This window comes from Pelophylax lessonae, assembly GCF_965119305.1.
Source record: "Pelophylax lessonae genome assembly, chromosome: 2".
NCBI classification, from domain to species: domain Eukaryota; kingdom Metazoa; phylum Chordata; class Amphibia; order Anura; family Ranidae; genus Pelophylax; species Pelophylax lessonae.
In genome coordinates this window covers 1,829,749-1,853,734 of record NC_138769.1, presented here as the reverse complement: position 1 = coordinate 1,853,734, position 23,986 = coordinate 1,829,749, and the positions used below count along the sequence as shown (strand labels likewise).

The 23,986-nt window shown below is 48.6% G+C and overlaps 1 protein-coding gene across 1 annotated transcript in view; it reads right to left on the bottom strand.

Moving 5' to 3' along the window:
* The window catches only part of LOC309545803 (sodium/potassium-transporting ATPase subunit alpha-1-like), a 93,816-nt gene that overhangs the window by 31,238 nt on the left and 38,592 nt on the right, over positions 1-23,986 (bottom strand). The window contains exon 2 of the mRNA XM_082245162.1: positions 3,694-3,807. Coding sequence (XP_082101288.1) covers positions 3,694-3,807 — 114 coding nt within the window. The remainder of the gene's footprint in view (positions 1-3,693; positions 3,808-23,986) is intronic.

The following is a 23,986-nucleotide window of genomic DNA, read 5'->3' as shown; positions in this document are numbered from 1 at the left end:
TGGAGATTTTTCAATCTCTGACCATTTCCCGGCGTACGTGAGCATAGAATGGGAATCAAAAAATTGTAGCCCAAGGTCATGGCGTATAAATGAGGCTATGTTACAATCTCCGGAAGCGGAGGGGGCGATAGATGAGGCGTTAAATAACTACTTCATAGAAAATACATCGGAGTCGCTTTCACCCTCAACGATCTGGGAAGCGCATAAGTGTGTCATAAGAGGGGTATTGATACAGTTGGACGCACAGCGTAAAAGAGAGCGGGAGGTGAAAATTAAAGAATATCTAGCTAAGATCGAGCAGCTGAGTAGGCAGCATAAGAGAACACTTGCAGAAGCTCACTTGATCCCACTCATGCAGGCAAGAGAGGAATTGAATCAGATGCTTTTTCAAAAGACACTACGAAATATGATGTGGTTGAAAAGGCATTTTTATGAGTATGCAAATAAACCAGGTGTGATGTTGGCACGAGCATTGAGGGGCCCAAAAAGACGAACTCAAATTTTACGTATCAGAAATATAAAAGGAGGGGAGGTCCACACATCAGCCGACATAGCAGAAGAGTTTTGCTCTTTCTATCGGTCACTCTATAACCTACCGGAAATAGGGGGTAAGAAAATTCCAGATAAGGGGAAGCAGTTAGAGAAGTATTTACGGGATTCGGGCATGCGCACACTCACAGAAGATCAAGCACTGACACTGGAAGGTGAGATATCGGGGGAAGAACTATCTGCTGCAATCTCACAGACCAAGGCACATAAGGCCCCTGGCCCAGATGGCTTTACTCTTAGTTATTATCAGAAATTTGGGGAGCATCTAAAGAACCCCCTACTGTTACATTTTAACGAAGTAGGAAGAGGAGCAACGTTCCCGTTGTATTCCCTACGGGCGCATATTACTCTAATACTTAAAGAAGAGAAAGATCCCTTGTGTTGTGGCAGCTACCGTCCGATATCTTTGATAAATGTAGATACGAAACTGTACTCAAGAATACTAGCAAACCGACTTCTACCACATATGGCAGACCTGGTCCATTTTGATCAAGTGGGCTTTATTCCTACCCGGGAGGCCCGGGATAATACAATCCGAGCCATAGACTTAATACATCTGGCACGTACATCACAGAAGAAGTTGGTACTCTTAGCAGCAGATGCGGAGAAAGCCTTTGACAGGGTGACGTGGGATTTTATCCGGGCCACCCTGTCATATATAGGCTTGGGACCGCAAATGCTGCAACTTATCCTGGCACTCTATACGGCTCCTACGGCAGCGGTCAGGGTAAATGATTGGAAAATAACTTGACCTCCAATCTCCAATGGCACCCGGCAGGGGTGCCCATTATCCCCGCTTATATTTGTTTTGTGTTTGGAACCCCTATTGTGTAGAATTCGGAGTTCCCCGGATATAATGGGAATCCAAAGTGGGGGGGAACAAGATAAGGTGGCCGCTTTTGCGGATGACCTGTTGTTTTTCGCTACTAACCCTTCTCTTTCATTGCCAAATATACTGGAAGCCCTGCAAACTTATAGTGGGTTCTCTAATTATAAAATTAATGTAACTAAATCAGCGGTACTCAACGTATCGTTATCTGATCAAGAAGAAAGAATACTCCGAACAGCGTTTCCGTTTCAATGGGCCTCAGATACGTTGAAATACTTAGGGATACAGCTAACGGCAGACCCTGCGGAACTCTATAGAAAGAACTACCTTCCGTTACTAGGAAAGATTAAAGCAGATCTTAGAGTATGGCAGCTTTTAGCAGTGACTTGGTTCGGGCGCTGTAGCGTAATCAAGATGAATGTGCTACCCCGTATTTTGTATTTAATGCAGACAATTCCAATAGCAGTTCCAAAAGAATTTTTTCAATCAATTAAGGGCATACTCCGCGCCTATATTTGGGCAAATAAGTCCCCTAGAATTAAGATGCAGATGTTGGCCTTACCTAAAGCAAGAGGTGGGATTGGATTGCCAGATATCCTGAGATATTATAGGGCAGTCCATATAGTAAGGGTGGTAGACTGGCACTGCAATAAACTTACCAAACGTTAGGTGGAGCTAGAGAATGGGGAAACAGGACAGTTAACCCCCCCAGCCCCGTGGTCGGTGTTTGAACCTAAAGACGCTATTCTTAAACACCCTACAGTAGGAGCGACTATAAAAGAAACTAAGAGAATTCAGTCTCATTGGAGGGTAGCCCCTGGTCTGTCTCCGATGACACCGATCTTGGGGAACCTGGATTTTCCCCCGGGGTGTATAAATGCCAGAATCCATAGGTGGGCACAGAAAGGTAGAAGGCGCCTAGGTGATATATGGCAAAATGGTCCTATGCCCTCCCTAGAAGAGCTTAGGGCGGGTTCAGGAGAATCGCTGGATTATCTTAGTGTCTACCAGCTATATAATTATATTAGATCGATTCAGCAGAAAGGGTACGTAGCACGAGAGCTGACGGACTTGGAAAATATGTGTAGAACGGGTAATGCGACGGGCCATTAGATTTCAAGGTTTTATACACAATTGTCAGAGGATGAAGGGGACCAACAATTGCCGTTTATCCAAAAATGGGAGCAGGAGTTAAATACCGTGTGGTCAAAAGAGCAGATAAATAAGATCTTGAGATTAGTACACCAATCGTCACTAGATTGTAAGATTCAAGAAACAGGATACAAAATTCTAACCAGATGGTATAGAGTCCCATCAATACTACATAGAATAAAAGAGATGGTCTCAGGAAAATGTTGGCGTTGTGGATTGGAGGATGGAAATATGTTGCATATATTTTGGGGATGCAAAAGAGTGCGTCCTTTTTGGAATAAAATAGCAGTAGCTATAAAACTTATGACTAATGTTGATATACTAGAGGATCCCGCAATGTGCCTACTGCATTTAACAAGAAGTTCAAAAAAGAGTTATAGGAAATCCCTGACTTTGCGTTTCTTAAATGCAGCAAAGGCATGCATACCTATCTTTTGGAAACAGACAGTGATTCCCACTTTTGAGTTGTGGCGCGCAAAGGTTAACGAGATTTTTAAAATGGAAGAACTGTCTGCCACACTGGGAAACACAGAGGATCAGGTTAAGTTGAGATGGAGACCCTGGGTGCAATACTTGGAAGCCAATTCTTCTTAATGGGAGTATGAGAGGGGGTCACCCTTGGCAGTGCCTGATCCAGACTGCGAGGAGACGGTCCCCACACCCCTCTAGGCTGACGGTAATATAGAATGAGATATACTATATATATATATATATATATATATATATATATATATATATATATATATATATAGAGGAATGCTGTGATTGTGTTTTTTTTCCTTTGTTTTTATTTATTTATTTTTTTTGTGTTCCTTGGTATAATTGGGGGGAGGAGGGAGGGGGGAGGAAGGGGGGGCGGGGGTTTTGGGCAGAACATGTCGATGTATGTTTGTTAATGTATGTATAAAAAATCACTAATAAAGATATAAATTAAAAAAAAAAAAAATCAACCCGCCCCAGGACACCCTTCAACCAATGCCCCGGAGGGGGACCTCCTCCCAAGCCTATAGCAAGCGAGCCCCTTCAAGCCTACAGCAAACAATGTCCCAGGGGACCCCTATATGCAATGCTCCGGGGGACCCCTCCAGGCCTAGAGTGGTATCTGGTGCTGGGTGTCCCCATCTTCACAACAAACAATCTACTCCACCTGGAGTGTTACTCACCATGGAGACTTCCTTCTTGAGCTCATCCATGTTCCTCTCCTTCCCCCTGGCCTTCTTCTTCTTCTTGCTCTCATGTTCGGATGTGGCTGCGGGCTCATACTTGTCACGTCCGGCCTGTGGGAGACAGACAGCAGCATGTTACAGGACAGGAAGAGGACAAAAAACTCACAACTTCTCCACCAATGAGTGCCCCCCCCCTCCCAGTCCCTTTTCAGAAGCCCAACCTCCACTCAGACTTGATTGGCCAATCAAATCAAACCCCTGAAAATGCAGTTGGAGGCACCCCGCCTCAGTACTCCTCCCAGTCCTGGAGCAAAACGCGGGCTGGCTCATGCAAATGTATACGTGGGTGGGGAGGAGTGGGTAGGTAGTATTAGGCAACGCCCACATAGGATGCCTATCCTACACAATGAAAAACTGAAATCCACCAAACAGAAGGGGAGAGCCAGGCTGGGGGTGGAAAAGCTAGAATTGGGGGTGGACAACTGTGGCAGAACTACAAATCCCATCATGCCTCTGGGAGTCAGGCATATAACAGTCAGTCTTGCAATGCCTCATGCCAGGGCTGGACAAACCCCCGAGCGCCAGGTCACAATTGTGACCAGAAGTTTTGATCTGGCGCCCAAATGCCCCCCCCCCCCTATGTATCCTGGGCTCTGCCTGCCCATCTACAGGCCCAGGTTTGGCATTGCGGGTGCGGGAGGGGTGGGGGAGGGAGGGGATTGGACACATGTCTCCTCCCTCCTTGTTGCTGACCCCGTTTGTGATGTCACTTCTGGGTCCCCCGTTGAGTTTCCCCGCCCAGCAAGGCTGGGAAAGCATGTAATGCGGTGCGATGTGCAATGCATTACATACAGTGGAGCACGGGAGATATTGGGGGTCTTTTAGACCCTACAGGTGTCATTAAAGAGAACCTGTCCCCTAGGTGATGGGAAAAGAAGAATAAACAGAAAAAAAAAGGGAAAGGAGGATTGAGGCCCCTCTACCCCCACATATACACCAGTACAAACAAACGCACGAGGTGGGGTGTCTACGCCAGAAAACGTTGATTGCGATAAGTTACATATCTCTGCGCACGCCGGAGTGAGCGATATTCCTAGCACCTCCTCTAATACTAAACTGATACCTATAGGGGGGGGGGGGGGTTAATACATCACCTACTGTATAGAATATAAAGGGTACTGATATGTTTAAGGTGTGACATGTTGGGTATCTACTTACTCGGTGTGACCTCAGCTTTTATATTTTACCAAACAGTTGGGGTAATTTGTTGCATTTTTGTGCCCCTTAGGGCTCCGCCCAAAAGGGGGCAGGTATATGATTTGGACAGGTAACCATCCCTACTTCCAGTAGACCTCACTGGGGGAGGGGGGCGCGGATTTGAGAGTACCCGGTGGCCCGTCAATAGCCAGTATGATCACTGCCAGGAGCAGGCGGTGTGTAATGAGGAGGTCGGAGGGTGGTTTGAGCGCACCCGGGGCCCGTCAGTAGTCAGTATGAGCGCTGCCAGGAGCGGGTGCCGTGTAATGAGAGGAGGTCGGGGGGGGGGGGTGGTTTGCACGCACCCGGGGGCCCGTCAGTAGCCAGTATGAGAACTGCCAGGGGCAGGCGGTGTGTAATGAGAGGAGGTTGGGGGGAGTGGTTTGAGTGCACCCAGGGGCCCGTCAATAGCCAGTATGAACACTGCCAGGAGCAGGCGGTGTGTAATGAGAGGAAGTTGGGGGGGTGGTTTGCGCACGCACCCGGGGGCCCGTCAGTAGCCAGTATGAGCACTGCCAGAAGCGGACGGTGTGTAATGAGAGGAGGTGGGGGGGTGGTTTGAGCGCACCTGAGGGCCCGTCAGTAGCCAGTATGAACGCTGCCAGGAGCGGACGGCGTGTAATGAGAGGAGGTTGGGGGGTGGTTTGAGCGCACCCGGGGGCCCGTTAGTAGCCCGTATGAGCACTGCCAGGATCAGGCGGTGTGTAATGAGAGGAGGTTGGGGGGGTGGTCTGGGCGCACCCGGGGGCCCGTTAGTAGCCCGTATGAGCACTGCCAGGATCAGGCGGTGTGTAATGAGAGGAGGTTGGGGGGGGTGGTTTGAGCGCACCCGGGGGCCCGTCAGTAGCCAGTATGAGCGCTGCCAGGAGCGGACGGCATTTAATGAGAGGAGGGCGGAGGTCGGGGCGCCCGGGCAGCTGAGCGCGGCACGTCACTGTGAATGGCCTCTAGGAGGAGGAATGGGTCACCCCGGATCACATTGCGTTATTAACAAGGTAAAAAATCAGCGGGAAGAATGTACAGTTGGTGTCCCGTCGAATAATGCATCCCACGAACTGTGCAGTTTGTCGGATGCATTACCCGACGATAGACAGAGAGCAGAGGGGACATGATCTAATGTCAGATTCTGCCTCGCTCTCTGTACTATCTGCGCATGCGCGGGACGGAATGGCTTATTCTTATGTGAGATTCATATTGACAAATGGCGGGAATATTATCTGATTACAGAACACTCACACAGCTCTCATCGGGGCACATTAAAGGGGCACTCTCACCACATGGGGACACTGATGTAATATTCTTAGATTGTAAGTTCTAACGAGCAGGGCCCTCTGATTCCTACTGTATTAAAGTGTATTGTATTTGTACTGTCTACCCTCAAGTTGTAAAGCGCTGCGTAAACTGTCGGCGCTATATAAATACTATATAATATAATAATAATATATAAATAATAAAGGGGAACTCTGTTACATAGTTTGTGAGGTTGAAAAAAGACATCAGTCCATCCAGTTCAACCTATGATGTGTGTGTGTGTTTGCTGTTAACCGTACATTGTATACCCCTGTATGTTGTACATTGTATACCCCCTGTATGTTGTACATTGTATACCCCTGTATGTTGTACATTGTATACCCCTGTATGTTGTACATTGTATACCCCCTGTATGTTGTACATTGTATACCCCTGTATGTTGTACATTGTATTCCCCTGTATGTTGTACATTGTATACCCCCTGTATGTTGTACATTGTATACCCCTGTATGTCATACATTGTATACCCCTGTATGTTATACATTGTATACCCCTGTATGTTGTACATTGTATACCCCTGTATGTTGTACATTGTATTCCCCTGTATGTTGTACATTGTATACCCCCGTATGTTGTACATTGTATACCCCCTGTATGTTGTACATTGTATACCCCTGTATGTTGTACATTGTATACCCCTGTATGTTGTACATTGTATACCCCTGTATGTTGTACATTGTATACCCCTGTATTTTGTGGTCTTTAAGGTGCCCATCTAATAGTTTTTTAAAACTATCGATGCTTCCTGCTGATACGACTGCTTGTGGAAGAGAATTCCACATCCTTACTGCTCTTACAGTGAAGAACACCTTACGTATTTTAAGGTTAAAGCGCCTTTCCTCTAGTTTTAGTAAGTGGCCACGTGTCTTATTGTATTCCCTTTCTCTGAGTAGTTTGTTCCTTATGCTAGGGTCACCAGTACAGTATTTGTACATTGATATCATATCCTCCCTCAATCGTCTCTTCTCCAGAGAGAATAGGTTCAGTGCTTGTAGTCTTTCCTCATAGCTGATGTCCTCCATTCCCCTAATTATTTTTGTTGCCCTTCTCTGGACTCTCTCCAGTTCCAGCACATCCTTCCTGAGGACCGGTGCCCAGAACTGGACAGCATACTCCAGATGTGGCCGGACCAGAGTCTTGTAGAGTGGGAGAATAATCTCTTTATTTCTGGAGTGAATCCCCTTTTTTATGCATTCCAGTATTCTGATGGCTTTGCTTGCAGCGGCTTGGCATTGCATGCCAATGCCAAGCCTGTTGTCTACCAGTACCCCCAGGTCCTTTTCCATCCTAGACTCACCCAGAGGTTCCCCCCCTAGTGAGTAGCTTGCTTTCTGGTTTCTGGCACCCAGGTGCATTACTTTACATTTTTCCACATAAAACCTCATCTGCCATGTAGTTGCCCACCCCGTTATTTTGTTCAGGTCCGCTTGTAAGGTTTCCCCATCCTGCATAGAAGATATTGGCATGCTTAGTTTAGTATCATCCGCAAATACTGAGATTGTACTAGATATCCCCTCCTCTAGATCATTTATGAATAAATTAAACAGGATTGGTCCCAGGACAGAACCCTGGGGGACCCTACTTTCCACACCCGCCCAATCCGAGTACTCCCCATTAATCATCACCCTCTGGACTCTCCCCTGGAGCCAGTTCTCTATCCAGGTACTCACCTTATGGTCCATACCTACCTTCCTTAGTTTGTACAATAAGCGTTTGTGGGGAACGGTGTCAAAGGCCTTTGCAAAGTCCAGATACACCACATCCACAGGCCTTCCTTTATCCAGATACACCACATCCACAGACCTTACTTTATCCAGATACACCACATCCACAGGCCTTCCTTTATCCAGATACACCACATCCACAGGCCTTCCTTTATCCAGATACACCACATCCACAGGCTTTCCTTTATCTAGGTGGCAGCTCACTTCATCATAGAAAGTTAATAGAATGGTCTGGCAAGAATTATATATTTTTGGTATGAGTCTCGCGCTGTCTGGGGGATTAAGTGGTATATATAAAAGTACTTCCTAGATGCTGCATGTACCAATACTGAAAACCATACAGTGTAAAGCTTATATTGAGGGGAGGGGGATACCTTTATCCGGGTGGCAGCTCACTTCATCGTAGAAGGTTAATAGATTGGTTTGGCAAGAACGATTTTTCATGAATCCATGCTGATTACTATTAATAATACCGTTTTCAGTACTGAAGTCTTGTATGTGGTCCCTTAACATCCCCTCCAAAATTTTGCAGACTACAGATGTTAGGCTGACCGGCCTATAGTTACCCGGGATATATCTTGGCCCTTTTTTAAATATTGGTACCACATTGGCTTTTTTCCAATCAGCTGGCACCATACCCGTCTGTAGACTATCATTAAAGATCAGGAATAATGGTCTGGCAATCACCTGGCTGAGCTCTTTAAGAACCCTCGGGTGCAAGCCATCCGGTCCCGGTGATTTATTTATGTTAAGTTTCTCAGTTTAGTTCTTAAGTCTATCTTCTGTTAGCCATGGCGGTACTTCCTGAGGTGTATTATTTAGTTTGGCCTTACAAGCTGGGTTAGTGTAGCCCCCCCCCCCCCCCAATTCTTTTGTGAAGACTGAAGAGAAGAAATTATTTAACACTTTCGCCTTCTTATCGTCTTTTATGGGGCCAATGTGTTCTGGCCTCCCTTTCTTCCTATTTATATACTTAAAGAATTTCTTGGGGTTCTTTTTACTCTCTTCCGCTATATGTCTCTCGTGTTCTATTTTAGCCGCCCTGATTTTGTTTTTACATTTCTTATTACACTCTTTGTAATGCTTGAATGCTGCCAATGACCCCTCAGTCTTGTATTTTTTGAAGGCCTTTCCTTTAGCATTAATATGGATTTTTATGTTGGAGTTTAGCCATCCAGGGTTTAGTTTTGCTCTTTTAAATTTATTCTCCTTTGGAATGCACTGGCCAATCCCTTTGTTTAGTATCTCTGTGATAATGGGAGTACCCCTGAATGGTCGCCATCCAATCATGAGAGCTGTCAAACCAAGTCTCTGTTATCCCCACAAAATCTAAGTCCTCCTCATACATCAGCAGCTCCAGCTCTCCCATCTTGCTGGCCAGGCTTCTAGCATTGGTATACAAACCTCGTAATTTTGACCGGTTGCATATATCCTCGTTTTGATGTTGTTTTTAGGCTGCTCTTGTGATTTTTCCCCATACCCACCTTGGATTTAGGAAATCTGAACACCCTATCTGAACACCCTAAAACCTGTCCCCATTTGTGCCCGGAACGGCACTGACTGGAATATTAAAGGGGAACTCTGACTGGAATATTAAAGGGGAACTCTGACCTAAATAATAAAGGGGAACTCAGACGGGGACACTGATGTAAAGGAGGACTCTGACAGGGACACACTAGAGGTAAAGGAGCACTCTGATAGGGACATGGAGGTAAAGGAGGACTCTGATGGGGACATGGACACAGGCTGAATGACGGGGGGATACAGACTGGATGAGGGGGGGATACAGGTTGGATGAGGGGGGGGATACAGGTTGGATGAGGGGGGGATACAGGTTGGATGAGGGGGGGATACAGGCTGGATGAGGGGGGGACACAGTTAGTGCTTATTCCTGGGGATTTCACAGTGGCTGTAGCATGATAGGTCCATCATGTTACCTTAGCACAATTCCCAGCCATTTTGCTGGATGTGGGTCCCCCTGGGTTACCGCTAGCAACAACAGCACACTTAAGCATGTTCTCCAAGTGTGAGCACTGAGACAATGACCAGTCCAGTATCTTTGGGCTTTTTATATTTATTTGGTAACTTGGATGGGAGAAGGGATGAGTGGGATACCTTTAATTCAACTATGCACAATTTGGCAGAGACACTTAAATAGTACTGTTTGATGCTGGCTTCGCTGGCTGAATGCCCGCCAACGCTGACTTCAGGCTGGTTAACGCTGGCCGGATGCCGGTTACCGCTGCGCTATTCTTGTAACTGAGCTTCAACTAAAGAAGTCCTCTCTTAGCTGCCTTTCTATGCCACAACTACCGGTTAGCTGGCTCCTGGATCCCTTTGACCTTCCCGAGTGGCCCCCTTATCCTAGGCAGACCCCTGGGAAGATTTCGAGTACTCCCAACACTGTTTTTCCTGAAAACTTCTGCCCAGCAGCTCCACTCGGTCAGCAACACTCTGGATCCCTTCTCTGCAGCCCAGCTCAACCTCCGGTCCCTAGGCCAACCGCCCAGGATACCTTCACACTCTGACAGGAGGAGTGACAGCTGTCAGCCTCCTCCTGGGACTCTGCTTCCCGCCAAAGACGCTCTGCCTACTGGGACAGCTATAAACCCTGGTGCGCTATTGGCCAGGTTTTCTCCACCGTCCAACAAAAGCCCTCATTGGATACATTGGGGAGACTCCCCAGACTTAACAGACTACACCTAGAAACATATGACAGCCTAACTAACTAATCAGCCCCCCCTGATAAGCAGACAGGGCCACACATATACTTTTCCTAGCACCTACATAGGAGGGTGCTACATTACTATAGGTGAAGTCACAGTAGGCAAACTATGAGGGGCCAGGGTCCCAAATTTGGCACAGAGATGGGGGAGATCTATCTCTGAGGGCCCCTAGTATTCCTGTGCCAAAATTTGGTACCCCTAGCCCTGGGGTTAGGTCAGCTTGGTGCAGTATGGCAAGCTTGGCATTGGCACATTTGCAAGGCCAAAGTCCCGTCCCTGAACATGTCCGGGGGTTCCAAATTTGGCAGGGAGGTAGGGGAGGTTTACAATTACCATCCCAAAAATGTTGGAGTCATTAGCCCAAAATATCTTTGTCAAATTTTTATGGGGTCACTTAGGAGCATATGGCTGCCAGTCAATACAACAAAGCAGGGAGCGCTGGGTACCATAAAATTCCCCATAGTCTTAGTTATCCATGAAGTGGGCTTTGCATTACCTACAGTGCCTTGCGAAAGTATTCAGCCCCCTTGAACTTTGCAACCTTTTGCCACATTTCAGGCTTCAAACAAAGATATAAAACTGTATTTTTTTGTGAAGAATCAACAAGTGGGACACAATCATGAAGTGGAACGAAATTTATTGGATATTTCAAACTTTAACAAATAAAAAACTGAAAAATTGGGCGTGCAAAATTATTCAGCCCCCTTAAGTTAATACTTTGTAGTGCCACCTTTTGCTGTGATTACAGCTGTAAGTCGCTTGGGGTATGTCTCTATCAGTTTTGCACATCGAGAGACTGAAATTTTTGCCCATTCCACCTTGCAAAACAGCTCAAGCTCAGTGAGGTTGGATGGAGAGCGTTCGTGAACAGCAGTTTTCAGTTCTTTCCACAGATTCTCGATTGGATTCAGGTCTGGACTTTGACTTGGCCATTTTAAAACCTGGATATGTTTATTTGTGAACCATTCCATTGTAGATTTTGCTTTATGTTTTGGATCATTGTCTTGTTGGAAGACAAATCTCCGTCCCAGTCTCAGGTCTTTTGCAGACTCCATCAGGTTTTCTTCCAGAATGGTCCTTTATTTGGCTCCATCCATTTTCCCATCAATTTTAACCATCTTCCCTGTCCCTGCTGAAGAAAAGCAGGTCCAAACCATGATGCTGCCACCACCATGTTTGACAGTGGGGATCGTGTGTTCAGGGTGATAAGCTGTGTTGCTTTTACGCCAAAAAGTTCAATTTTGGTTTCATCCGACCAGAGCACCTTCTTCCACATGTTTGGTGTCTTCTTGCCACTCTTCCATAAAGGCCAGATTTGTGCAGTATACGACTGATTGTTGTCCTATGGACAGAGTCTCCCACCTCAGCTGTAGATCTCTGCAGTTCATCCAGAGTGATCATGGGCCTCTTGGCTGCATCTCTGATCAGTCTTCTCCTTGTATGAGCTGAAAGTTTAGAGGGACGGCCAGGCCTTTGTAGATTTAAAGATCCCAAGTGGCTCCTTAGGATGTTTAAAGCTTGGGAAATCTTTTTGTATCCAAATCCGGCTTTAAACTTCTCCACAACTGTATCTCAGACCTGCCTGGTGTGTTCCTTGTTCTTCATGATGCTCTCTGCACTTTAAACGGACCTCTGAGACTATCACAGTGCAGGTGCATTTATACGGAGACTTGATCACACACAGGTGGATTCTATTTATCATCATTAATCATTTAGGTCAACATTGGATCATTCAGAGATCCTCACTGAACTTCTGGAGAGAGTTTGCTGCACTGAAAGTAAAGGGGCTGAATAATTTTGCACGCCCAATTTTTCAGTTTTTTATTTTTTAACAAAGTTTGAAATATCCAATAAATTTCGTTCCACTTCATGATTGTGTCCCATTTGTTGTTGATTCTTCACAAAAAATTACAGTTTTATATCTTTATTTTTGAAGCCTGAAATGTGGCAAAAGGTCGCAAAGTGCAAGGGGGCCGAATACTTTCGCAAGGCACTGTATGTTCTGCAGTATTTGACCAAAGCTGATACCCATTGCAGCCCATGTAAAAATGAAGCATTGGCCACAAAACATTTATGTGGCTCCTAGATTTCCTCTAGTATTAGTGTAGCAGGTTTTCCAGGCATTGTGCCTGAGGTGGGTCTACCATTGTTACCATTAACCTCTCCAGCCCATGTGAGCTGCAACCCTGGGTGTGAGAACTGAAGCATTGATAACTCCGGCATCTTTGTTTTTGGTTTTTATTGTATTTTAAGGGGGATGGGAGAAGGGAATGAGTGGGATACTCCTTTAGGCTCCAACTAAATACACTTGGGACTTTGTTAGTGAAAAATGCCCGTTGGTGCATCCTTGACGCCAGCCAACGCTCACTAACACTGAGAACACTCTGCAACTTGATAGAAGTGCTGAATCCTTGACTTAAAGTCCAGAAGATCCAGGACTGAGAACTATAGAACTTCTGACACTATTGTACTGCAAAAGTCACTAAATGCTTCCCTCCCGCCTTGCACTGGCTTGAGGTAGTATGTTGTAGAATTCTGTATGGCTGTAACTTTCAACTGACACACTCTGTACAATTCATGGCCCAACTGCAGGTGCCCCCTTTAACCTTGAACTCTTCAGGGTCCACTGACTATGTACCCCCTCTGTAACTTCAGGGTCCTCAACCCAGGTACCCCCTTGACAGCTAGCTGACACTGGATCCCAGAACCTATTCCGGAGTGGTCCCCTCTAACTTCAGGCAGACCACCAGGGGCAATCCTCAGTACTCACAACCTGTGTAGGCTTTCCTGGGACTGGACCCCTCTCACTCTCCGCATGCTATCGGCACACCGGATCCCCTCAGCTCAACTCAGCACTCTCTGGATTCTCAGGCGACACCCCGAGACATCCTCTTTCCTTAGACAGGAGGAGAGACAGCCGTACTCTCCCTCCTGGGACTCTGCTCCCGCCAAAGACACCGTGCCATGCACTTCCCCCCAAACCTATACCCACTCCCAGAATCCTTTGCAGCCTAATCTGCCTTCCGGGGTAGTTACAAGCTTGGATGTGTCCCCTGATCGGGCGCCCTCCACTGCCCTATGAGAAGCCTTCTCACAGGAGCCAATGGGGATACTACCCTCTCAGCAGGTACATCTGGACGCCCTGACACCCTATCTAAACAAATCACAGCCCTGCTGTTAGGCAGACAAGACCCAATATACATTTTCCTAGCACCTACCTGTATGGTCCCCTTAACCCTCGTGGTTAAGCGCCCTAAATTTATAGTAGCTTGACCCGCTATGTTAAACTTTGGCACGGTCGTAGTCTGGACATTTGAGGGACTGCAGCTCTGGCCCCGAATGAGTCTGGGGGGGCCATATTTGGCACGGAGGTAGAGGAGGTCTCCCTTTACCAAACATTTTAGAGTCGCTAGCCCAAAATTTCCTGGTCAACTATTTCCAGAGCCACTTGAGAGTTTGTGGCCCTCAGCCCGTAACATGGAGTGGGGAGTGCTGGGTATCGCAGGAATCCCTGGACTCTCAGCTATTCAACAGTATCTATAGAGCAGGACTCTGCAGTTCCTGTTTTCCATAGTGATTAGCCAAATCAAGCCCTATGCAGGTCCCTGTAACAATTAAGCATTGGCCCCCGAAAAAAAATGTGGCCCCTGGGTATTCTATATCTCTGAGCCAAGTTTGAGGCCTTTAGCCACCAGGGTTCAGGTACCACGAGGCCCATCATTTAAATTAGCTTGGTGCTGTATGCCAATCTTTGAGTAGGCACAGTTGAAGGGCCCCAGCTCGGGCACCAAACAAGTCCAGGGGACCATATTTGGCACAGTGGTAGGGGAGATCTTCCTTTACCACTCTTAAAATATTGGAGTAGCTAGTCTGAAATTTTCTGGTCACCTTTTTCAGGAGCCTCTTGGGAGTGTGTGGCCCTCGGGCAGTACTGTGGAGCATGGACTGGTGGGTACCATATTAATCTCCATATTCTTAGCTATTCAATGTTACCTGCAGAGCAGGGCTCACTGGTACCTATGCTGCACAGTATTTGTGCAAATTTGACCCCCATGATTTCGGGTACCACAGGGCCCTAAATTTATGGTAGATTGGCCAGCTATGTTAATCCATGGCTCGGTCGCGAGTGGGAATTTGAGGGGCCACAGCTCGGGCCCCGAAGGAGTCCAGGCTCCCACAGCTTGAGCCCCTGGACATGTTTGGGGCCCAAGGTGCGGCCCCTCAAAATTCCCTACTGTGCCATATATTAACCACTTTCAGACCAGAGGATTTGGCTGCACAAAGACCAGGGCCTATTTTGCGAATCGGCACTGCGTGACTTTAACGGACAATTGCGCGGTCATGCAGCGCTGTACCCAAACGTAATTGACGTTCTTTTTTCCCCCACAAACAGAGCTTTCATTTGGTGGTATTTGATCACCTGTGCGATCTTTATTTTTTGTGCTATAAACAAAAAAAAATAGAGCAACAATTTTGAAAAAATAACAATATTTTTCACATTTTCTTATATGAAATTCTCAAAAAAAAAATATAACAATCAAAATTTTTAACATTTTAGGCCAATTTGTTTTCTGCTACATATTTTTGGTAAAAAAAAAAAAAATTGCAGTAAACCTATTTTGATTGGTTTGCGCAAAAGTTATTGCGTTTACTAACTACGGGAAAGATTTATGTCATTTTTATATATTTTTTTTTTTTTAACTAGGAATGGCGGCGACTTGCGATTTTTTTTTTTGCGGGACTGCAACATTGCGGCAGACAGACCCCTAACTGACATTTTTGACACTTTTGGGGGTACCAGTGACATTACTACAGTAATCAGTGCTATAAATGCAGTGCCTTGCGAAAGTATTCGGCCCCTTGAACTTTGCGACCTTTTGCCACATTTCAGGCTTCAAACATAAAGATCTAAAACTGTAATTTTTTGTGAAGAATCAACAAGTGGGACACAATCATGAAGTGGAATGAAATTTATTGGGATATTTCAAACTTTGTTAACAAATAAAAAACTGAAAAATTGGGCGTGCAAAATTATTCAACCCCTTTACTTTCAGTGCAGCAAACTCTCTCCAGAAGTTCAGTGAGGATCTCTGAATGATCCAATGTTGACCTAAACGACTAATGATGATAAATAGAATCCACCTGTGTGTAATCAAGGCTCCGTATAAATGCACCTGCACTGTGATAGTCTCAGAGGTCTGCTTAAAGCGCAGAGAGCATCATGAAGAACAAGGAACACACCAGGCAGGTCCGAGATACTGTTGTGGAGAAGTTTAAAGCCGGATTTGGACACAAAAAGATTTCCCAAGCTTTAAACATCCCAAGGAGCACTGTGCAAGCGATAATATTGAAATGGAAGGAGTATCAGACCACTGCAAATCTAGGAAGACCTGGCCGTCCCTCTAAACTTTCAGCTCATACAAGGAGAAGACTGATCAGAGATGCAGCCAAGAGGCCCATGATCACTCTGGATGAACTGCAGAGATCTACAGCTGAGGTGGGAGACTCTGTCCATAGGACAACAATCAGTCGTATACTGCACAAATCTGCCCTTTATGGAAGAGTGGCAAGAAGAAAGCCATTTCTTAAAGATATCCATAAAAAGTGTCGTTTAAAGTTTGTCACAAGCCACCTGGGAGACACCAAACATGTGGAAGAAGGGGCTCTGCTCAGATGAAACCAAAATCAAACTTTTTGGCAACAATGCAAAACGTTATGTTTGGTGTAAAAGCAACACAGCTCATCACCCTGAACACACCATCCCCCACTGTCAAACATGGTGGCGGCAGCATCATGGTTTGGGCCTGCTTTTCTTCAGCAGGGACAGGGAAGATGGTTAAAATTGATGGAAAGATGGATGGAGCCAAATACAGGACCATTCTGGAAGAAAACCTGATGGACTCTGCAAAAGACCTGAGACTGGGACGGAGATTTGTCTTCCAACAAGACAATGATCCAAAACATAAAGCAAAATCTACAATGGAATGGTTCACAAATAAACATATCCAGGTGTTAGAATGGCCAAGTCAAAGTCCAGACCTGAATCCAATCGAGAATCTGTGGAAAGAACTGAAAACTGCTGTTCACAAACGCTCTCCATCCAACCTCACTGAGCTCCAGCTGTTTTGCAAGGAGGAATGGGCAAAAATTTCAGTCTCTCGATGTGCAAAACTGATAGAGACATACCCCAAGCGACTTACAGCTGTAATCGCAGCAAAAGGTGGCGCTACAAAGTATTAACTTAAGGGGGCTGAATAATTTTGCACGCCCAATTTTTCAGTTTTTTATTTGTTAACAAAGTTTGAAATATCCAATAAATTTTGTTCCACTTCATGATTGTGTCCCACTTGTTGTTGATTCTTCACAAAAAAATTACAGTTTTATAACTTTATGTTTGAAGCCTGAAATGTGGCAAAAGGTCACAAAGTTCAAGGGGGCCAAATACTTTCGCAAGGCACTGTATGCACTGTCACTGTAAAAATGACACTGGCAGGGAAGGGGTTAACTTTACTGGTGATCAAGGGGTTAAGTGTGTCCCTAGGGGCATGATTCTAACTGTCAGGGGGCGTGGCTTGTAATGTAATCACAGAGACCTACAATCCTACATAGCAGGATCACATAGCCTCTGTGATGATCTAAGGGGATGATCTAAGGGAGAATGACAGACGGTTGTGTTTACATCAGCCGTCCGTCTTTCTCCCTCAGCTGTGGGAGATCGGGAGTGGTTGGCGGCTATCGGAGCCGCTGGTCACACGCGCTGGCTCCCCGGCTGACGAGCGCTCACCCCCCACAGCCTCCTGAGCGAACAACGTAGTATTACATCACTTTGCCCAGGAGCGGCTGCCTGCCGCAGTAAAACGGCGGTGGGCGGACGTTAAGTGGTTAACATAGGCTAGGCCAAACTAGCCTAAATGTAGGGCCCCGCAGTAGCGGAACGATGTTGCCCAGGGACACCAAACTTGGTACAGGGTTACTAGAGGACCCCCAGGGGCCACAACATTTTTGGGGCCAATGCTTAAATTTTCATGGGGACCTGCATGGGGGAGGAATTAGCCCAATCACCGCAGGACACAGGAACTGCGGAGCCCCGCTCTGCAAATATTGTTAAATAGCTAAGAGTCCAGAGATTCCTGCAGTACTCACCAATCCCCACTCCGCAGTAGCGCCCGAGGGCCACACCCTCCCAAGGAGCACCCCAAAAGCTGACCACAAAACTTTAGGGGGGGGGGGGGAGAGACACCACCACGCAGGAGGGGATGGGGGGGGGCAGAGACACCGCCACACAGGAGGGGATGGGGGGGGTTGAGACACCGCCACACAGGAGGGGAGAGGGGGGGCAGAGACACCCCCACACAGGAGGGGAGAGAGGGGCAGAGACACTGCCACACAGGAGGGGGGACAGAGACACCACCGAACAAAAGGAGGGGAGAGAGAGAGAGTGGGACCGAGAAACCGCCGCACAGGAGGAGGGGTGAGACAGAAAAACTGCCATACAGGAGGAGGGGAGAGAAGGGGGGGCAGAGAGACCGCCAAACAGGAGGGGAGAGAGGGTGGGACAGAAACCGCCACACAGGAGGGGAGGGGGGGATAGAGACACCGCCACACAGGAGAGAGAGAGGACAGAGAGACACCCCCACACAGGAGGGGAGAGAGGGGGGACCGAGAGACCGCCACACAGGAGGAGGGAAGACAGAGAAACCGCCACACAGGAGAAGGGGAGAGAAGGGGGGGCAGAGACACCGCCACACAGGAGGAGGGGAGAGAGAAATAGGGGGGGACAGAGAGACCGCCGCACAGAAGGAGGGAAGAGAGAGAGGAGGGACAGAGAGACCGCCACTCAGGAGGAAGGGAGAGAAGGGGGGGCAGAGACACCGCCACACAGGAGGAGGGGAGAGAAGGGGGGGCAGAGACACCGCCACACAGATGGGAGAGAGAATGGGGACAGAGAGACCGCCGCACAGGAGGAGGGGAGAGAGGGGGGGGGGGGACAGAGAGACCACCACACAGGAGGAAGGGGGAGAGAGAGTGGGGACAGAGAGACCGCCGCACAGGAGGGGAGAGAGAGACGGGGACAGAGAGACCGCCGCACAGGAGGGGAGAGAGAGACAGAGAAACCACCACACAGGAGTAGGGGAGAGAAGGGGGTGGGACAGAGACACCACCGCACAGGAGGAGGGAAGAGAGAGAGAGAGAGGGGGACAGAGAGAAGGGGGGGCAGAGACACTGCCACACAGGAGGAGGGGAGAGAAGGGGAGGCAGAGACACCACCACACAGATGAGAGAGAGAGAGAGACCGTCACACAGGAGGAGGGGAGAGAGGGGGGGACAGAGAGACCGCCACACAGGAGGAGGAGAGAAAGAGAGAGTGGGGACAGAGAGAGCGCCGCACCGGAGGGGAGAGAGGGGGACAGAGAGACCGCCGCACAGGAGGAGGGGGAGACAGAGAAACTGCCACACAGGAGAAGGGGAGAGAAGGGGGGGCAGAGACACCGCCACACTGGAGGAGGGGAGAGAGAGGGGGGGGACAGAGAGACCGCCGCACAGGAGGAGTGAAGAGAGAGAGAGAGAGAGAGAGGAGGGACAGAGAGACCGCCACTCAGGAGGAGGGGAGAGAGAGAGGGGGGACAGAGAGACCGCCACACAGGAGGAGGGGAGAGAAGGGGGGCAGAGATACCACCACACAGATGAGAGAGAGAGAATGAGGACAGAAAGACCGCCGCACAGGAAGAGGGGGGAGAGAGAAAGAGAGGGGGGACAGAGACCACCACACAGGAGGAGGGGAGAGAGAGGGGGGGACAGAGAGACCGCCACACAGGAGGAGGGGAGAGAGAGAGTGGGGACAGAGAGAACGCCGCACAGGAGGGGAGAGAGAGAGGGGGGGGGGACAGGGAGACCGCCACACAGGAGGAGGGGAGAGAAGGGGGGCAGACACCGCCACACAGGAGGAGGGGGGACAGAGAGACCGCCGCACAGGAGGAGTGAAGAGAGAGAGGAGGGACAGAGAGACCACCACTCAGGAGGAGGGGAGTGAGAGAGGGGGGACAGAGACCGCCGCACAGGAGGAGGGGAGAGAAGGGGGGCAGAGACACCACCACACAGATGAGAGAGAGAATGGGGACAGAAAGACCGCCGCACAGGAGGAGGGGGGAGAAAGAGAGAGACAGGGGGGACAGAGACCACCACACAGGAGGAGGAGAGAGAGAGAGGGGAGATAGAGAAACCGCCACACAGGAGGAGGGGAGAGAAGGGGGGCAGAGAAACCGCCACACAGGAGGAGGGGAGAGAAGGGGGTGCAGAGAAACTGCCACACAGGAGGGGAGAGAGAGGGGGGACCAAGAGACCGCCACACAGGAGGAGGGGAGAGAAGGGGGGCAGAGACACCGCCACACAGGGGGAGGGGAAAAGACACCGCCACACAGATGAGAGAGGGAGAGACCGCCACACAGGAGGAGGGGAGAGAGAGAGGGGGGACAGAAAGACCACCGCACAGGAGGATGGGGGGCAGAGACACCACCACACAGATGAGAGAGAGAGAGAATGGGGACAGAGAGACCGCCGCACAGGAGGGGAGAAAGGGGGGGGCAGAAAGACCGCCACACAGGAGGAGGAGAGAAGGGGGGGCAGAGAGACCGCCGCACAGGAGGGGAGAGAGGGGGGACAGAGAGACCGCCACACAGGAGTAGGGGAGAGAGAGAGAGAGGGGGGGACAGAGAGACCGCCGCACAGGAGGAGTGAAGAGAGAGAGAGAGAGGAGGGACAGAGAGGCCACCACTCTCCAGAGAGGCCACCACCACCAGGAGGAGGGGAGAGAAGGGGGGGGCAGAGAAACTGCCACACAGGAGGGGAGAGAGAGGGGGGAACCAAGAGACCGCCACACAGGAGGAGGGGAGAGAAGGGGGGCAGAGACACCGCCACACAGGAGGAGGGGAAAAGACACCGCCACACAGATGAGAGAGGGAGAGACCGCCACACAGGAGGAGGGGAGAGAGAGAGGGGGGGACAGAACGACCACCGCACAGGAGGAGGGGGGAGGAGACACCACCACACAGGAGGAGGGGAGAGAGAGAGAGAGGGGAGATAGAGAAACAGCCACACAGGAGGAGGGGAGAGAAGGGGGGCAGAGAAACCGCCACACAGGAGGAGGGGAGAGAAGGGGGGGCAGAGAAACTGCCACACAGGAGGGGAGAGAGAGGGGGGACCAAGAGACCGCCACACAGGAGGAGGGGAAAAGACACCGCCACACAGGAGGAGGGGGGAGAGAGAGAGGGGGGGACAGAAAGACCACCGCACAGGAGGAGGGGGGAGGAGACACCACCACACAGATGAGAGAGAGAGAGAGAGAGAGAGAATGGGGACAGAGAGACCGCCGCACAGGAGGAGGGGGGAGAGTGGGGACAGAGAGACTGCCACACAGGAGGGGAGGGGGGGGGCAGAGAGACCGCCACACAGGAGGAGGGGAGAGAGAGAGTGGGGACAGAGAGACCGCCGCACAGGAGGGGGAGAGAGAGGGGGACAGAGAGACCGCCGCACAGGAGGAGGGGAGACAGAAACCGCCACACAGGAGTAGGGGAGAGAAGGGGGGCAGAGACACCGTCACACAGGAGTAGGGGAGAGAGAAAAAAACAAAACCTCCTGCGCTTAAGTGCTGTCTGATGGAGTAGAAAGAGGTGCACTACAAACTCAGATGTAAAGAGAGCTGTTTGGTCTTGCTGCCCCCTTCAGGATCAAGGGTATCCAGAACCACTGGTAGAGAAGACAAAAAAAGAAAAAAGAGGGGCGCACCGACCTAGTGCATTACCATAAAAACTTTTATTAAAATATTAAAAGGTGTACAATATACTCACAAGACTGGTGTGGTACAACACACATCAAGAATAGCATATACAGTCTCCAAGGTAGCCAGGTCCCAATAGTGACAAATGGGCATACAGATAGTCGCATGGGGCTGCTGTGGCTAGGCTGACGCGTTTCAGGGGCGAGCCCCCTTCCTCAGAGCCAGAAAAGATGCTGCTAGATCACAAGCCGAACGGTCAAAGACTAAATGGAAGTAGGCCCCACCTCTTCCTGCTCCACCCCAACCCTAAGGGCGGGACAGAGGGGAGGGGGGAAGTGAGAAAAGGGAAGAAGAGGGGAGAAGAGAAAGGAGAAGAATAAAACGGACACAGCAGCAAGAAGGAGAAGGGGGGGGAAAAGAAAAATGGGGATGCTGGGACAGGGAAAGAACATGGAAGGGATTAGGATAAGCAGTGGAGTTCTCATCTGATCCAATAGAGACCTAAAGTACTGACTGTTGATGTGAGTGTATATATGTGCATGTATATGTATATGTATGTATGTGTGCATGTATATATATACGTGTGTGGTTATTACATGTGTATATGTATATACGTATATATGTATACCACTTCTGACCACAATGCATTACCCGTCACATTTGATTTGTTATCTCCTTTCTTGTTCGAACAAGTGTTTCATTTGCTGTATATTTATTTTATCTATTATATTTCTTTTGCCGCTGATCACATAGTCCGAGCTGGCCTTGGAAGGTGGGTGTGTTTTGGCTCGGACTGGACAAGTGTCCTCTCTGTCCTCCCCTCTTCCCCTCCCCCTCCCCCCTTCCATGTTCTTTCCCTGTCCCAGCATCCCCATTTTTCTTTTCCCCCCCCTTCTCCTTCTTGCTGCTGTGTCCGTTTTATTCTTCTCCTTTCTCTTCTCCCCTCTTCTTCCCTTTTCTCACTTCCCCCCTCCCCTCTGTCCCGCCCTTAGGGTTGGGGTGGAGCAGGAAGAGGTGGGGCCTACTTCCATTTAGTCTTTGACCGTTCGGCTTGTGATCTAGCAGCATCTTTTCTGGCTCTGAGGAAGGGGGCTCGCCCCTGAAACGCGTCAGCCTAGCCACAGCAGCCCCATGCGACTATCTGTATGCCCATTTGTCACTATTGGGACCTGGCTACCTTGGAGACTGTATATGCTATTCTTGATGTGTGTTGTACCACACCAGTCTTGTGAGTATATTGTACACCTTTTAATATTTTAATAAAAGTTTTTATGGTAATGCACTAGGTCGGTGCGCCCCTCTTTTTTCTTTTTTTGTCTTCTCTACCAGTGGTTCTGGATACCCTTGATCCTGAAGGGGGCAGCAAGACCAAACAGCTCTCTTTACATCTGAGTTTGTAGTGCACCTCTTTCTACTCCATCAGACAGCACTTAAGCGCAGGAGGTTTTGTTTTTTACTTGAATACATACTTTTTTCTCTTGGGGACTCCAGCAGCTGAGTACGCATCTTTGGAAAGAAGATTGAGGTACTGTGTTTTTCCAAGGAAAATGGTTTTATCTATTGAAGAAAGACTGTTGAGACGTTCGTCTTTAGCCAAAGGTTTTTTAAGCAGTATTGACTCATATGAGACATGTGACACTAATGAGAATGAGCAGAATTTGGATCCAGTCGTGTTGGATAGGGAAGATAGAATGGTCTCGGCCTTCTATCGTCTGAAACACTTGTTAGAAAAAGAGATGACCCAATGGTGGGACATTACTATCCTACAAAAATATATGGAAGTGAACAGAATACCGAGAGGTTTGAGAATAACTAAAGTCTGTGACTTCCTTGATAAAGATCTTCGAGATAGATGGATAGAGGAAATGCGCCAGTTCAATAAAACATGGCTACAATTAATTATTCTACAGAGGGAGAGATTTCTTGTGGACATTAGAGCAGATATTGTCAGTTTGCAAGAAGAACTTGCATCCTTTACTGATCTGACCTCATTTGACACATGGGATACCATGGTCAATGAGCAGATGATAGAGTACGAGACTGACCTTATCGGCAAGAAATCCACAAAATTTGAAAGGGATAAATGTGACTATGCACAAGGGCGGGAACTTAATTGGAGACGGGGGGCGTTGGACTTTGTATCCGGTGAACACTACTCCCAAGGTCAGAATAGAAAAGGCCATTACCATCAAGGGGATACACAGGGAACTAGACCCAAGAAACTCTCCAAAAAGGAACATATACGAGGGAAATATGACTTTGTAACCCCCAACCATGATGGTTGGGCCAATGACGAGGTCAGCATGAGACAAAACAGTGTGCCTGATGACAACCAGCCCCGAAAAGGGCAAAGAAACAACAATAATAACAGGGATCAGGGAAGTCGAGGACAACCCAGTAGGGCTAAAGTTACCCAAGCCCCTCAGAAGGTTCCCCATCCCCAGTCTACTACTCCATCAGGAGACAATCTGTCAGAGAGCCCTGATATGCCTAGCAGT